At 35.3% G+C, this 18,598-nt stretch overlaps 1 protein-coding gene across 3 annotated transcripts in view; it reads left to right on the top strand.

Annotated features, from left to right (window-relative positions):
* ttc28 (tetratricopeptide repeat domain 28) overlaps nt 1–18,598 on the top strand; it is a 323,900-nt gene that overhangs the window by 210,301 nt on the left and 95,001 nt on the right. For all 3 annotated transcript variants that reach the window (XM_079860763.1, XM_079860762.1, XM_079860764.1), the window contains 2 exons: nt 4,509–4,781; nt 9,796–9,926. In XM_079860763.1, coding sequence (XP_079716889.1) covers nt 4,509–4,781; nt 9,796–9,926 — 404 coding nt within the window. The remainder of the gene's footprint in view (nt 1–4,508; nt 4,782–9,795; nt 9,927–18,598) is intronic.

Below are 18,598 nucleotides of genomic sequence, written 5' to 3'. Positions count from 1 at the left end.
TATCATCTGTCTGTCTATCTATCTATCTATCGTCTGTCTGTCTGTCTGTCTGTCTGTCTGTCTGTCTGTCTATCTATCATCTGTCTATCTATCTATCTATCATCTGTCTATCTTTCTATCTATCTATCTATCTATCATCTGTCTATCTATCTATCATCTGTCTGTCTGTCTATCTATCTATCTATCTATCTATCTATCATCTGTGTCTGTCTCTCTGTTCGTCCATCCTGTCTAAAACTGACGCATCATTAGAGTGATCTCCAAACCCCTTGTTTAATAAAGTTTCCAGTATTGATTTGATATGTTGTTGTACTGTATGCAGAGATGGCTTCTACTCTCTCTAGATGTGTTTTTAGCCCGTCCCCGTGGTATAAAGCGTGATGAATTAACTCAGCTTCTACCTGAATCCTCTATTCCTGAGCTACAGGGAATACTAGAACTCCTCCGGATGCACAGCGCATTACAGATATGGAAATCCACACGGCTTAGTTGAGGAATGGTAATGTAAATAGACTAAAAGAAAGTAAACACAATGAAATGCAAGTGGGTGTTGTTGTCAGTCTCTGTTATTATTTCTTTATTTAGCTGCTTCCCACGAGACGCCAGACAGACATGTCAAAGCTTCTGTTTCACATGGCAAAGCCTCTCGACAGAGAGAAAGAGAAAAGCATGGAGAGGAAGGAAAGATAGGCACCCAGAGGCTCATCATTAATAAGCACTTCTGCGCTCTTGTTTATCATGCCCATGTCTGCTGTTAACTAGATTCACACACACTCTCACTTCCGTCCCCAAGCCAGAGAGTTTCTCCCCATTCAGATTCATGCAACTTGTAAAAGTGTCAGGCTGAACGCAATTACGCGATGTGAATGCGTACAAACCCACCGGAGTGTTTGCAGCCGCTGGCAGAGGACGTCCATGCCTGTCGGCGACACGACACGAGGGAATTAAACCTGTGTCTTCTTACTGTGTGGAGATTCACTCATGCTGATTTAGACTATCGTGTGAAATATTTTGTCCCATTTACCAACAAAATCTGTCTAATTATGTTAGGTTTACCAAAAAACAGTCTAGTTTTGGTCAGAGATTGTGTAATTTTGTCTGATTTGCCAACAAAAGCTTTCTAATTTTGTATGATTTATTCAAAAATCCACCTAGTTGTTTCGTATATGGTCTAATTGTGTGTAGTTTACCAACAAAAACTGTCTAATTCTGGAATTCTGTGTCGTCTTACTGTGTGGAGATTCACTCATGCTGATTTAGACTAGATTGGGTCTATCGTGTGAAATATAATACAGCTGATCATAATTTAATGATACCTGTATATGCTACCGTTTGGTGGTCAATTATGAAATTAATGCTTTTTATTCAGCATGCATGCATTAAATTGATCAAAAGTGAGAGTAAAGACATTTATACCATTGTACAAGTTTTCAAGTTATCATAGATTTTTCCCTAAACCTAACTATCTGGGTTGTCTCCAATCGACATTCCCTAACGTCTCCAGTCGACGCTTAATAAATAGTCTACCTAACTAACTTGCTTCCCTAACTAGCTTTCTTCCTGCGCAGGAATAATCGACAAACAGACCTTAGCAAATGTCCTTTAAATGCTTTAATCACGCCCGGAGGATCTCTCGAGCAGTTCTCAGAGAATCTCCCCCAAGAAGAAGCAAGGCCGGAGGATCTCTGACAAATTCCATTGAGAATCCCACCAGCTAACACGAATACAACAGTTTTTATAGAATAAGGAGGTATGGCAAAAATGTCATGCTGCATTACATAATTTCCCCACAATTTGGTTGGTTTTCATAGACAAACCCTTCTGTTACCAGGTAAAGCAAACCCTTTGTTTTAATGATTACTTCAATGTTAATCACAAGGTTCAAATTTAGTCATCTGTCTAGTTTCAATTCCCAAATGTGTTATTTATACACTCACACAACCAAAGTCAAAGGGGTATGGCAACACAACATACAACATTCAAAAACACAGGAAAGAACATTTTTGTACATTGTTTCTCAGAGTGTTATCAGGTTAGGCCTGAAAAGGAAATAATGTTGGATGTTAGAGACATGGTTAGTTTGATATACAGTTTACTATTTTATCTATTAAAAGTCCACCACAAAGTAAATGCTGTTCTTTAGAACTTATTTATCAAAGAATCCTGAACAAAAATGCATCACAGTTTCCACAGAAATATGAAGCAGCACGACTGTTTTCAACATTGATAATAATCATAAATGTTTCTTGAGCATCAAATCATCATATTAGAGTGATTTCTGAAGGATCATGTGACACTGAAGACTGGAGTAATGATGCTGAAAATACAACTTTGATCACAGGAATAAATTACACTTTACTATATTCACAGCTATTTTCAATTGTAATAATATTTCACTATTTTTACTGTATTTTGGATCAAGATGGATGGACGACAGATAGACAGACAATTCGTTGTGGCCAATTTCAGAATCAAGAATACATGACTGTAAAACCTTGAGGTAAAAAGGTGCTAGTTGTGATCCTGGATGCTGATTGGTCAGGATCTGAGATGACAGTACACACACGTGCACCTGAGATGAAACATGCTGAATTGGCTTTCAAACACACCCAGAAGGACAGTAAGAAATATACTTCACAGATACAGTGCAGAGAAACGAGGGAAGGGCAGATAAAAATGGATCTTTGGAGGTCCCGCGGGGCAGCGGGTGACACTCGACTGTGGCCCGTGCTGATTTATGACAGTGTGTGCGTTTCACTCTTTAACTGTGTCTCCTTCCTCCTGCAGCGGTCACCTCTACACATATGGTGTGTTCCTAACCTGATCGCTAAATCTTTCCGCATAGTAACACGTGGGGTTATTTTACGGATAAGCATTTCTAAGGTGAACACATTACGGGGTAACTTCTACAAGAAGTGTGTTGAGTGTGCAGAGACGACACATATGAATAATCACCTCAGTGTGTGCAAACAAAAGCTGTTTCACACAACACTCTGTGTTAGCTGTACAGTCATTTGTAATACGTTTGTACGGTAAAAGAGCTTGTTTTTAGCATGCTGAATAACGTTTTGTTGTTTGATGATGATGTGATGTATGAATCAACTGAATACAAATATATTATACAAATTTAGTAAACAAATGAGAACAAAATAAGCTCTTGCCACATATGAGGTGCTGCTTCAAAAATGTGCATGTTAGCTTCATCAGATTTAGCAACAAAAACAGCTCAATTTTTCAGATTAGTGAGAAAAATGGCCCCAATTCTGTCAGATTTACCATCAGAATGGCCTAATTTTGTCTAACTTTCTGATTACTAAAATTAGACTGTTTTCAATCACTAAATCTGTCTAAATGAGGTTGTTTTGTAGCCCAGATTTAGTCATATTTAGGCTTAAACTGTCTAATTTTGTCAGATTTAGCTAATTAAAAAACAGCCTAGTTATATCAGATGTCAGAACCCCAGTTTTGGTTTAATATTTGTCTGATTTACCAACAAAAACTGTCTAATGTTGTTAGATTTAGCATAAAAACAGCCGAGTTTTGTCCAAATTGTTCAGACACTGGCTAATTTTGTCTGACTTGCTAACAAAAACGGTCTAATTTAGTCAGATTTAGCAAAACAACTAAATTGCTTAGCTGTCAAATTTGGTCAGGAATGATCTAACAAAAACAGTCGGATTTGGTCGGAAATTAATTTTGTCTGATTTGCCAACAAAAACAGTCACATTTTTTTTTAGATTTAGCAAAAAAAAATTGCTTGGCTATGTCAGAATTTGTCAGAAATTATCTAATTGTGTCCCATTTACCAACACAATCTGTCTAATTATGTCCGGTTTAGCAAAAAACAGTCCAGTTTTGTCTGATTTGCTCAGAAACTGTCTAATTTTGTCTGATTTAGTCAAAAATCTGCCTGGTTGTTTTGGATATGGTCTAATTTTGTGTAATTTACCAACAAAAACTGTCTAATTATTTAAGCTTTAGTAAAAAAAAAAAAAACAGTCCGATTTGGTCGGAAACTAATTTTGTCTGATTTGCCAACAAAAACGGTCTAATTTAGTTAGATTTAGCAGCAAAAAAAATGTGCTTGGCTATGTCAAATTTTGTCAGAAATTTTCTAATTGTGTCCCATTTACCAACTCAATCTGTCCAGTTTAGCAAAAGACAGTCCAGCTTGTCTGATTTGTCCAGAGACTATCATTTTGTCTGATTTGCCAACAAAAACTGTCTAATTTTGTCTGATTTAGTCAAAAAACAACATACCGGTAGTTGTTTCAGATTGTCCCATTTACCAACAAAAACTGTCTAATTATGTCAGCTTTAGTAAAAAAAAAAAAAAAAAAAAAAAACAGCCCGATTTTGTCCGATTTGGTCAGAAACTGTCTAATTTTGTCTGATTTGCCAACAAAACAAATTTCCACCTAATTTGATCAGATTTAGCTCCCTTTCTTGTGTTCAAATGTCTCATGTTTGTACATTTGGTGTCTAATCTGTCGCTCTGCTCTCGGCAGAGTCCCTGGAGCCCACGTACCAGCAGCTGCAGAAGATGAAGCTGGACAAGAGCCCGTTTGTGGTGGTGTCTGTGATCGGGCAAGAGCTCCTGACCGGCTCTCATCACGGGGCCTCAGTGGTGGTTCTGGAGGCGGCGCTGAAGATCGGGACCTGCAGCCTCAAACTGCGCGGCTCCGTGTTCTCGGCCCTCAGCAGCGCTTACTGGTCCCTGGGAAACACGGAGAAGAGCACCGCATACATGCAGCAGGACCTGGAGGTGGCCAAAACTTTAGGTGTGTACGCAATAAGAGTACTTCGAGTAAACCTTCAACTTATATTTCAGTTTGTTTATGTGCCAGACAAATTTTATTTGTGTATTTTCCACATGTTGGTACATTTCAGTTTGATAATTTGAAATTATTTTGTTTGTTTTATACTTATATTTTTCATGAATACCCTTAAATGTAAAAGGCTTAACATTTTTTTTTTAAGTTTAATAATCTAATATTTATATTATATCAATATACACTTTACCGTTCAAAAGTGTAGGGTCAGTACGATTGTTTTGTTGTTAATAGAAATCAACATTTTTAACAAACAAGGACACATTAAAATTGATCAAAAGTGACAGTAAATTTTTTTTTTTTTTTTTTTTTTTTTTCAAATGCTGTTCTTTTGAACTTTCTATTAAAGAATCCTGAAAAAATGGTCACAGTTTCCTCAAAAAAAATTTTTTTTCAACATTAATAATAATCAGAAATGTTTCTTGATCATCAGATCATCATATTAGAGTGATCTCTGAAGGATCATGTGACACTGAAGACTGGAGTAATGATGCTTTGATCACAGGAATAAATAACTTTTTACAATATATTCACATAGAAAAAACAGTTATTTTAAATTGTAGAAAAAAATTCACAATTTTTACTGTATTTTAAAGCAGGGTGCTTTCTGATTGGCTCACGAATGTTTTAATCAATTATCAGCTTAAAAAAATCATTCTGAAAGTGATTCCAACCTTGTCGATTCTCTGTGCCGTTATCATTATACACTGAAAAAATGATTCGTTGAATTTAATCAATTTTTTTATCGTAAATGGTTGCATTCAATTGATTTGACCTACATTTAAACAAATGCATTAAGTTGAATTTAATCAATTTTTTTATCGTAAATGGTTGCATTCAATTGATTTTACCTACATTTAAACAAATGCATTAAGTTGAATTTAATCAATTTTAGTTAAACTTAATGCATTTGTTTAAATGTAGGTAAAATCAATTGAATGCAACCATTTACGATAAAAAAATTGATTAAATTCAACGAATAATTTTTTTTCAGTGTAGTTGTGGTGTAAACTGCTATTTTAGATTTACAACGATCTTTATCATTATAGTTATCGTCTTTGGTGTGAACGTGCCTTTAGAATTAAACAAACTGTTATTGCTACTGTGCCTTTAAGAGCTATCAATGTAAATAACCTTTACTTTGATTCACACACCTCTCACTTGATTCCACACATTTCTCCTTAAAGAAAACCATATAGGTTGGACCAACATGACGATGAGTAAATGATGATTTTGGGGTGAAATGTTTCTTTAAAATGTGTTTAATTGGGCTTATCACGTCCTGTTCTTGAGAAATCAGTGTATTTCTGTGGTCTGCACTGCGAGAACATCCGGTGATGGACGTCCGGGTGACCTTGTGCACGAAAAGCTTTGGTACATTCTCACAAAGTTAATTATCTTGACCTGACCGAGCTCACGCTGATAAGGTCTCAGTAATTAGGCTTCATGGGACTTTTTAATTAAAAGTCTCAGTGCCTTTTTCCCCAAAATGCGACTAGTTTTTGTGTTGTTAGCACAGGAACAGTGTAAATATGCTGAAGTATACACCTAACAATGAGATCTTAGATATTCTCCTCACGGCTCCTGAATGCCGGAGGTTTTTAAGGCATGAAAGCCTTTCAGAGTCGAGCGTTTCTCACCCTGTCTGTCTCCTCGCTGTCTCACTATCATGACGCTCCTGAACTGTGGATGTTTGTGTTGGAGGTTCAGCTCGCACTTTTAACACATTAGTACACAGCTGATGCTCTCGCTCTTCCTCTCTCTCTCGTCTCCTCTCGTCGGAGCGGCTGATTGCGTTCGCATACAGAATGAAAGTCTGATGGGAACATCTGCAGATGTTGCAGGTGCTCGGCTGCCACCATGTAATCCTGAGCATTCACTAGTCAGATTTGGTCTGTTTTACCAACAAATATGTGTCTAATTTGGTCAGAAAACACTAAAAAACAGTCCAGTTTAGCCAGAAAGGGTCGAATTTTGTGAGAAAATGACCCCAGAAATCTCAGGAGTTTTCAGAGAGACCAAATTCTGCAATAAATTGTCTTAATTGGAGCTCAAACTTCTGCCAAGACCAAACAAGCTGAGCTGTTCTGAGCAATTAACCTCTCTGCGTCTGTTTTTATCTCTCCAGAAGCATTTCATCAGGACACGAAATTGATCTCTTGCAAAATAACTTTTGATTGTGAGAGGTTTTTGAGCCACTGAAAAGCAAAAACGCACCGTCAAAATGTGCAAGCCCAAAGTCTCTTGAAACTCAAAAATTGTGTAGGATTTACTTTGAAACTGTTTTTTTTTTTTACTCAGAAATTGCTAGTAAATTTCACGAAAAGTAACATTGAAGTAACATTGAATTAAATGTGAAATTTAGAAAGACTGAAATAGTTTTTTGAAATTTATTTATTTATTTATTTATGTATTTTTTTATTTTTTATATACAGTGTACTAGCTGGCTTCTGCAACTCAGTATCTGGTTTGTTTCTGGTCTGGTAGTCAACATAAAATAGCAGACCAGAAATAAACCAGATACTGAGTTGCAAAAACCAGCTAACACTGTATTAAAAAAATAAAACAAAATAAAAAAAAGATTTTTCAAAGTTGTAAATAGCAATAACAATCAGATATTGAAGAGAAACTTTAATAATAATACTAATTTGTATTTATACAGCGGCTTTCCAACACCCAAGGTCGCTTTACAAAGATAGGTTAAGGAACAGAACCAAACAAACATCAACATCAAAACACAATACACACACACCAACGGCAGAAAGTAATATACAGAAGTCACTTACAAAGTTAGATAAAAGATACAAAACAAAGAGGGATTCAAGCAGATAACATAACAACAGCCTTTATTTATAAAGCACATTTAACACAATACAAATTGATCCAAAGTGCTGTACATAGTGCATAGCAGGACTACACTATAAAAAACAACAATTACAAGTTTCCAAAAGCTAAGGAATAAAAATGTGTTTTCAGAGTAGATTTAAAAATGTCCAATGAAGGAGCAGACCTCACATGATAAAGCTTGGGCCCAGCCACAGAAAAGGCCCGATCACCCTTTAATTTGTAGTGACTTCGTGACACATTTAAAAGCAAGTGATTTGAAGATCTAAGTGCCCTAGCAGGACAGTATGGCACAATAAGATCACAAATATACCTGGTGCACAGCCAGACAACGCCTTATAAACAAACACAAGGATCTTAAAATCAACTCGAAACTTAATGGGAAGCCAGTGAAGGGATGCCAAAACAGGAGAAAGATGATCCCTCTTTCTAGACCCAGTCAAAAGTCTTGCATCCGCATTTTGAACAATTTGTAATCAAGATAGTGAAGATTGAGGAAGACCACAATAAAGAGAGTTGCAATAGTCTAATCGTGATGTTACAAATGCATGAATTGCAACTTCTAAATCTTTGCTTGAAAGAAGGTTCTTCAACTTTGCAATAGATTTTAAATGGAAAAAGCTTCCTCTAATAACCGCACTAATTTGTTTATCAAAAAATAGTGAAGAGTCAAAGATCACTCCAAGGTTTTTGATTTGTTTGCATACATTTGTTGAGAGAGGACCTAACTGGGCTTTCAGAGCAGGAGAGGAATCTGCCGGACAACCCAGAATTAAGCTGCAGAAAATTATTTGTCATCCACCTCTTGATATCATCTACACTTTCCAATAACACATCAGATGAAGCAGTGGTGTCAAGCCTTACTGGAAGGTAAAGCTGAGAATCATCTGCATAACAGTGATATGAAATGTTGTACTTCTGAAAAATGAGGGCCAAGGGGAGCATATAAAGGGAAAACAATAAAGGTCCCAAAATAGATCCCTGGGGCACACCAAACAAAACAGGCGCAGATGGCGAGGAACAATTTCCTAAATTTACAGAAAAAGAATTTTCGAGGTAGGAAGCAAACCATTTTAGTACAGTGCCCTTGACACCTATCATATATTCTAGCCGTTCAAGAAGAATCTTGTGGTCAATGGTATCAAATGCAGCGCTCAGGTCCAACAAAACCAGCACAACACAAGAGCCTGAATCTAGAGCTAGCAAGATATCATTTGTAACCCTCAACAGAGCTGACTCAATGCTATGCAATGATCTAAAGCCAGACTGGAACATGTCCAAAATATTAAAAGAATTCAAATAAAACTGGAGCTGTTTATGATAGCGGTTACCATATGACTAATGGTAGAGAAAACATCCTTGAAAAGACGAGCCGGGATAATATCTAACTTAGAACCAGAACACTTCATAGTACGAGATAATATCAGCTAGCTGAGTTGGAGAGACAGGTTTAAAGTTAGACGGACAGGGCAGTTGCAAGTGACATGGTTCAGATGGACAATGGAGCTTCTAATATCGTCAATTTTTTGAGTGAAATGTTTTCAAAAATCTTCACAAAGCTCAATAGAGGCCTCGGATATCATATCCATAATAAGGTAGCTTAATAGTAGAGTAATATTCAGAGAAAAACACGTGTCATAACAATGAACAATACATTTGTTAAAGTAATATTAATCTTTGTTAATGTTAGTTAATAAAAATCCAGCTGTTCATTGTGTGTTCATGCTATTAGTGCAGTAACTAATGTTAACTAATACAACCTTCGATTTTAATAATGTATTAGTAAATGTTGAATTTAACATTAACTAAGATTAATAAATGCTGTAGAAGAATTGTTCATTCTTAGTTCATGTTAACTAAGGTATTTAACTAATGTTAACTAATGAACCGTATTGTAAAGTGGACCGAAACGTGTTTTTAAGAGGTTTTTGAAGGAGAGAACTTGACCAGATGGGAAGTTGCTGTTTTCCTGTCATTCCTGAAGCCTGAACACCTTTTCCTCGGATGCTTTGGTGTGTGTAAAGCCTGTGAACACCTCTTCCTCGGATGCTCTGTTGTGGTGTTGGTGTGTGTGTGTGTGTGTGAAAGCTTGTTGTAACCCAGCTCTGGTTTCTCTCAGGTGACCAGACGGGCGAATGTCGCGCTCACGGAAACCTGGGGTCGGCCTTCTTCTCCAAGGGGAATTACCGTGAGGCCTTGAGCAACCACAGACACCAGCTCGTCCTGGCCATGAAGCTCAAGGACAGAGAGGTACACGTGTGTGTGTGTGTGTGTGTGTGTGTGTGTGTGTGTGTGTGTGTGTGGCCGTATCTTCACCCCGAACAGAAATAAAGTGTGCAGGATGGTTTTATCAGGTCCCGGGACGTGACGAATGTTTTTGTCAGAGCTGCGGTTCAGACTCACCAGTCTCTGTCAGGTTTGTGGACGCTCACGTCTCGCTTCTGTCTCCTTCAGCTCCACGTCTCTGCGCTCTGATGCAGTGTCGAGAAAACACACCCAAACCACTGTCCTGCCGCGTGAAAACATCACTGGGTCATACTTCTGAAATCAAAAGATGGTATAATAATAGTTCAATTAAATAGAAATTATATGTTGCGTATAAAAGTAACATTTATTTGTTTGTTTAATTGTTTTCGAATTGTGATGGTTAATTTTTTTTATGATTTTTTTTTTTACAGTTGTTTTTTGTAATTTTCATTATTCTCATTGATGATTTTTATAGTAATTTGTAACAAAATTTGTAGTAAAATTCAATAATAAGGAATAAAAACAAATTATTGATGATAATGTGAAGAATAATATAGTAAAATATAATTTAGCTATAATATTAATATATTTTTACAGTTGTTTTTTTTGTAATTTTCATTATTCTCATTGATGATTTTTATAGTAATTTGTAACAAAATTTGTTGTAAAAATCAATAATAATTAATAAAAACATAAATGATTGATAATAATGAAGAATATGAAGAATAATATATATAATATAAATATATAATATATATATATATATATATATAATATATAAAATATAATTTTGCTATAGTATTAATATAGTACAATTTTGTTTATTTATTTTATTTTAAAAAAATTGCATTGACAGTTAATCTTTTATTTTTATTTTTTTATTTACAGTTGTTGTTTTTGTCATTTCAATTATTCTCATTGATGATTCCTATTATATTAATTTGTAACATAATTTGTAATAAAATTCAATAATAATTAATAAAACAAATTATAAATATTAATAATATGAAGAATAATATAGTAAAATATAATTTTACTATAGTATTTAAACATTTGATTTACGTTTTTTTATTTATTTGTTACATTTCCATTATTCTCATTGATGATTCCTATTATATTAATTTGTAACACAATTTGAAATAAAATTCAAAAATAATTATTAAAAAATAAATTAATAATAATAATAATAATATGAAGAAAAATATAGTAAAATATAATTATAAACTAAAAATATTTTTTTTCCCCACATTACAGTAAAAATAATTATATATTTTAACTACGGTAACGAGAATTTGCGGGAAATTGTGCGTAATTGTAATGTTAAATAATAAAAATAAATAAAAATAAATAATGTAATTTTCTGTAAAGAGAAAGATATTTATGGAATAAAAATGTGCTTGATTGTCATGGTTAAAAAATCTGAATGGTCCAAAAATCTAGACTATACTATATATGATGCTATATAATATCTCTGTTTATCTTAGGGTGAAATATGACCCAGTGATGTTTTTGACAGGCTTCAGGAGATTCACTCGGTCTTATCAGCTTCTCATCATCATCTGATTCATATCCCTTTATGAAATGGAGTGTATGAGGAGATTGTGTGTGTGTGTGTGTGTGTGTGTGTGTGTGCACAGAAACCTCCTCACATCTGTGCTCATTACTCACTGTAGTCTTGAGGAAGCAGTCGAGGACCTGACCGCATTCCTGCATCCATTAAACACACTGAATATTCAGTGGGAAATAAAGCAGGACTGGACTGGATTTGATCCATCGGAATTTGATTTGATTTTGAAAAGTAGGTTGTGATATTATTGGTTAATATTATTTTCTCTGCCCGCACGACCTTGACTATATCAGCAGAAAAGAAATGCTGTTGAAGAGGTATGATAAAATGAATATATATATATTAGATTTAGATGACATAAATCATTCACAATAAGATCTGAAACATGTTTAAGGCCAGAATCTGATAATGACCATTTTCCCACACAAAACACAATACATCTGAAGGGCTTTGTTGTTTGTTTGTTTGTTTGTTTGTTTTTTGTAATATCCAATGATTATTATTACATTAGTAAATAAATTTGTAATAAAATTCAGTAATGAATAATACAAAAATAAGTTATAAAACATAATATGATGGATAATATAATATAATATTCTTTCATACTATAGTAAAAAAATATATATATTTTTAATTATGGTAATGAGAATTTTGAGGAATTTGTCTATAATTGTATCCTAAATAATACAAATAAATAAAAATAAATAATATAATTTTCTCTTATTTCAGTAATGAGAAAGAGTTTTTTTTTTATTACAGTAATGCAAATGTGTATAAAAATGTGCTTAATTGTCACAAAAACGAAGTTGCTATGCAAAAAATAAAATAATATTAATTAATATTAAATATTAATAAGTCCTAAAAAAGACTTTGCTATTTTCGTTATGCTATATATAATTTCTTTCTTGACAGACTTCTGTTTCCCCAATACAATGAATCTGAAATATTGTATTTATTAATTTATTTGGTGATTTCCATTATTCTCAGTGATGATTTCATATTGACTTTACTGCACAAAAATCTTCTTTGCAAGTACGTGAATGCAAATGCTTCTCTCGTCTCCACACATTTTTAGCCAAAGAAATGCTGAATATATATCTAGTGAAATTTATATTAACGAAAGCGATTTCAATGGCATTTCCGTGACCTTTTTAAGATTTGATTAACTTCCGTGACTTTTCCAGGAATGGATATCGCACTTACCCTGATATTTCCAGGGTTTTCAGGACTGTGGGAATCATGTTGATTTAATGCATGGTTGCATTTTGAAATTCACCTGCAATTTGTATTGCAACACAAATACAGTTGCATCCTCACGACAGCGCAAATGCCCACTATATTGTGTGTTATTATCATAAACGGTCATCTTCGACACTCATTCAGCTCGACAGTTTACAGGGAATCTTAATAAGCAGGTTTATATCACATTTATATCAAGCTTGATGTGAGTAAGTGCCACACAATACTGATGTCTGATACCATAAGAGTAACACAAAAGCCACATTTCAAAAGTGCTTTATGCTCTCAATGCTTTTGCATCTATCTTTGTGTATTTTAGTATGTTTCTGGTCTAAGTTTTACTTGACTAGATGTTAAAGGGATGGTATAATGCCCTTTTCACAAGATGTAAAATAAGTCTTTGATGTTCCCTGAGTGTGTATGTCGAGTTTTAGCTCAAAATACCCCACAGATATTTTTATATAGCATGTTAAAATTGTCACATTTTGAGGGTGAGCAAAAACGCACCGTTTTTGTGTCTGTTCCTTTAAATGCAAATGAGCTGCTGCTCCCGGCACAGGGGGCGGAGCTTCATCAGCTTGCACTCACACAGACATGCAATGAAAATTTAGAATGTAGAAGCAACAGGACATTTCTGAACGGTTAGTTGATTAATTTATGCAGCTTATGTGTAGTTATCTTCTAGTCATTGATTAGCATATTCTGTCATGATAATCTATAAATCGTGTTCTGGGGGCGGGGTTTATGTAAATTTTAGGGTTGGTGATGTCACTAACCCGGGGGGAATGTGGTGTAGTCTCTACCAGCCGTTTGTTGTAGTCCTTAAAAAGTGATTTCTTTAAAAGCAAATATCTCCCTTTGCTTTGAACTTTGAGCGTTGTAACTTTGCAGATGTTGTTTATGCTCAAACAGCAGCATTACACACTAACTAAAGTTAGAAAAGTCAAATCATAATCAACCACCCCTTTAATTTCCATTTTGTGGTCAAATCTGCAGGAAGCGTGTGTGTTGTTTCTCTCAGGTCAGGCATATCGCGGTGTGTGATTGTAAGACGTGTGTGTTGATGGATCATCAAGTTTAAGTGAGTCTGTGGTGATGGATTTGGTGGAAGGCGCACTGGCTCCCCCTCTTAAATCTGTTGTCTAATGTAGTGCGGTAAACACTCATGACCATCACACTAATTACTCAAGATCCCCCCTAATCAGCACAAACACACACTAATCTTATCAAGGCTTCGTACGTCTCTAGATCATTCTGTCCTGTGTATCTCATCATAACTCTATTTAAGCTCAATATGATGTTCGGATGTGCTTTTGTTAAAGGAATAGTGATGTTAATAGTATTACATATTGTTAACAAATTCTTTGTTTCTGCCTTAAATTATTACATTGTTTAAATTAATAGATTTTTCGCTAAATGTGTGATTATATTTCTGAAATGCATAACTTAATCACCTCTGATAACAGATCTCTGTAAACTGTAATGTAGACTCATGCATTTTCTGAAAAGCGCTATACAAATGAATGTGAATTTAATTTAATTGAATATATATATAGCATATAGTGGATGGTGACCATGAAAAAAAAAAAAAGCTTCATAAAACCTCATAAAATTAATTCATATGACTTACAGTATACTATATTGTGAGTCTTCGATAGATTTGTGGCCAAATTGAAGTCGTTTTCTTTCTCTTCTATGGTTTAGATTGTGCTTCACTTCTGTTCTCGCTGCGTCTGGCGCATTTATACATTTGCGACACAATGTTACATCATTTCCATTCTTGTTTCTCACAATAAATCTTTATATCAAGGTCTGAGATGTTTTAATGAAAGGAAAATGTTGAAGGACACAGTCTTATTCTACCCTGATATTCCCATTAGCACTTCTTCGGAGATTGTCTTTGTCAGTATGGAGTGAAACACACTTCAGTGCATCATTAAAAGCAACAGAGGAGTGTTAAATTCAGTCATTAATATAGACGGAGGACTTTCAGAGGCTTACCGTCTATATCAGTACAGCATTAGGAATGGAAACGTAAACGTGTGCGACTGCTAGAGAAACATTCCCAGAGTGTTCGCTCCATTACCCTGGAATCCAAACCAATGAGCTCATGTTATTACATATATACATTTTTTCTCGCCTTGCCTGAGGAAATCTTCCGCTGAGCAGCTTGAGACTCGATCCTCCTCTCCTCTGTTCCTCTCATGCATGTTCATGTTTTCCAGAGTCTCTCACTGCCAGAGTTATCAGTATATGAACTAATATGAAACTGTTTTCAACACTGATAATATTCAGAATTTTTCTTGAGCTGCAAATCCTCATATGTGACGCTGGACCACAAAGCCAGTCACATTTTTTGAAATTGAGATTTATATATCATCTGAAAGCTGAATAAATAAGCTTTCCATTAATGTATGGTTTGTTAGGATATGACAATATTTGGCCGAGATACAACTATTGAACATCTGGAATCTGAGGATGCAAAAAAATCTAAACATTGAGAAAATCTCCTTTAAAGTTGCTCATTTATGTTGGCGATTGTGCAGCATTCACTCACAAAAATATATGCTTTATATATTTACGGTAGGAAATTTACTAAATATCTTCATGGAACATGATCTTTACTGAATATCCTAATGATTTTTGGCATAAAAGAAAAATCTATAATTTTGACATACAATGTATTGTTGGCTATTGCCACAAATATACCCGTGCGACTCGAGACTGGTGACGTGATCCAGGGTCACATATTAGCATGATTTCTGAAGGATCATGTGACACTGAAGACTGGAGTAATGGTTGCATTCTGCTGGATTGGTTCTGTAATGCATTATGATGAAGCGCTAAACGCAGCGTGCAGTACAGCAAACACACGTCGGCAGCAGCTCGCGTTCACACAGCAGCTGGAAAGACGTCATGATGGATGGCATAACTCATATTCCACTCAATAATTCATCTCTGTTGTGTCGAGATTTAACGTAAATATAAAAGTGCACAAACTACAATGAAATACCCAGCTATCTTCTTTCTCTAACACACACACACACACACACACACACACACACACACACACACACACACAAAGTATATATAAAAATACCTAAATGGCGTGCCAAAATGGGAAGTAGGCTATAAAGTCAGAACAAAACTGTATGGCACAATGCAATACGCTCAACTTGACCTTCTATAGTGTGAAGAATTAAAAAATATTCTTTACTTAATTGGACTAGCAAAAAAGGCAATTTTACACAAAATTGGGTTAAAATGCTAAATAAATATTTTTATTTTCCAAGCCGTTAACTGGACGGTACTCGCATGCAACATCATGAGGTCATGTGACCTGTCTGAATCATTTATTGTTGCGTACTGTTTCACATACTAGCCTATATGTGAAATTATGATTACATAAAATAATGTTCAAAGGTTTCGTGTTGATTTTTGATATTTTTGCCCACCCAGGCTGCATTTATTTGATCATAAATAAAGTAAAAACAGTAATATTGTGAAATATTATTACAATTTAAAACAATGTGAATATATTTAAAAAATGTAATTTATTGCAAAGCTGAATTTTCAGCATCATTACTCCAGCCTTCAGTGTCACATGATCATTCAGAAATCACTCTAATATGATGATTTGCTGCTCAAGAAATTCTGATTAAATGATATGATTATGATCAATGATAAGTCTGATTATGATCAATGCTGAAAACAGGCGTGTGACTATTTCTGTGGAAACTGTGATTCTTTGATGCATAGAAAGTTCAAATGAACAGCATTTATTTGAAATGGAAGCTTTTGTAGCATTATAAATATCACTTTTATTCAATTCAATACATCATTGCATGAAAGTATTAATTTCTGATGAGGTCATCACAGTGTCGCATACTACTGAGTGTTTCACATACTATTTTTGAACAAATTGCTTACAGTATTGAGTATAGCACGGTATGCGAGTCCATTCCAGACACAGCTGATGTCTTTTTTCCTCTCTTTCTCCATCTTTCTTCTCAGTTTTAATCTTTATTTCTCTCTTTCTCTTCCACACACACACACACAAACTGTCTCCTTTTGTGATGTTTAAAGTGTTCTGCAATTGTTACTTGCTAGCAGTTCAGCGAGCGCAGCGCCGGCCGGCGGTTTAATCTCTTTTAGGCAACACATTGTTCTTATATTCATTAAGCAGAGCACTTCAGAATATGACAGCAGTTGTAATTGGTTTGGTTTCATCTTGTTAAAATGCATTCATTATGCGACGGGCCCATCCTCTTTGTGCGCGGGTAAGGCCACTGTCTGGCTGTCTGTACCGGTGAGTCGCAGTCACTGTCAGACGCTTAATTAAAGCCAGTGCGGAGACGACATGCTCCATTTGAGGCCATTTGAGAATTTCCATCTTCCTCACAGGTAGGGATAAATAGCGGACTGTGTGTGTGTGTGTGTGTGTGTGTGTGTGTGTGAGATCGTAGCACTCAGAATTAGCCCTCGCCAAATACAAAATTGTGGAAATAAAACGTAATTTTCTGTTTGGAATTGAAATCTAATGCATGGTTTACTTCGCACTGTGAGTCTTTCTTTTATTGTTGTTAGAGGTGAATTTTGCATCATTTATTCTGTTACTTTCCCTTTTTGTTACTGTGATGCTGCTTTTAAACTGTTTCTACTGTATTACGTTATTAAGTGCTGTAAAAAAAATAAAGGGGACTTGACTTTTCAATGCTGAAGTCAACATGAAATCAAATGCGTTTTCGTGCACATTCCTGGTGTTATTGTGAACGATTCAATGGCACATATTACTGCAGAGAATAAAATATCTAAATATTTAATATTTCATCAAAATGTAATAACTCGCTCCACCTCTTTCCTTTATTTTTGACATCATCAATCCCTCTTGTATTTTAACCACTTGTCATATAGAGATACTGTTCACCATTTTTTCTTGTTAAATATCCTAAACACACAGTTAAACGGGTCACGAGTGGTTTTTCGTGTTGACTTGAAGTGTAAACGTTGTGGTTCTGTGGCATCTCAGAACAGTTTTCCATCTGACGTGTCATCGTCTGGCTTAACCAATAGCGTGAGTTTAAGCCAAACAATGGAATGGTAGGAGTGTTTGGAAAGCCTTTTAGGAAAATATTAGTCATTATTTTTGTGATTTTATTTGGTTCTACTATAGTGGCACAGAAAGAGTTCAACTTTCCGAAGGCAGTTCTTCTCTATATCAGTGTCATTGTTTCTGAACTCAATGAAACGCCTCCATTGTAGTCTTGAGTTTCTTCCGGGAACGAACACGTCACAATATTCCTAATTTAAATAATGGATGCGCAGAATAAAGGGGCGGGGCCTGGTTGAGTTAGTTAGTAGTGTGTTAAACTTATGATAAGGGGCGGGACATTTCCCAAACACGCTCGAAGCGCTCGACCAATCACAACACACTGCTCCAGCCGACCAATCAGAGCACAGTGTGCTTTTCAGAAGGAGGGGCTTCATAGAGACAGGAACTAAACAGAGCGTTACTGACAGACTGGGAAGAGACGAGCTGCAACAATGGAGAATATGAGGAAAATAATCAACATTCGAGCAGGAAAACCTGATCTAGAGCACAAAAACAACATCAAGACTTTAAAAAAGGGCTGATAGGTCAACTTTAAATCACAAAAATCTGAGCTTTATCAGTTTTCTTTCTGTTATTATTGAAAGTAGTATGAAAAAATCAGACTATTACAATCTCCTTGCTTCCTGGCCATAAAAATGAACATTTGATGAGTAAAATGACAATGGATTTTTGTCTTTTTGAAATTGTGCACAATGCAATTTTATAGCAGATAAATTATATGTGGCCAAATTCAGGAGCCATTGACAGGTTCAGAGC

Source organism: Squalius cephalus, assembly GCF_949319135.1.
Source record: "Squalius cephalus genome assembly, chromosome: 24".
Taxonomy (NCBI): domain Eukaryota; kingdom Metazoa; phylum Chordata; class Actinopteri; order Cypriniformes; family Leuciscidae; genus Squalius; species Squalius cephalus.
The sequence above is the reverse complement of the archived record's forward strand: the minus strand, read 5'-3'. Positions and strand labels throughout refer to the sequence as shown.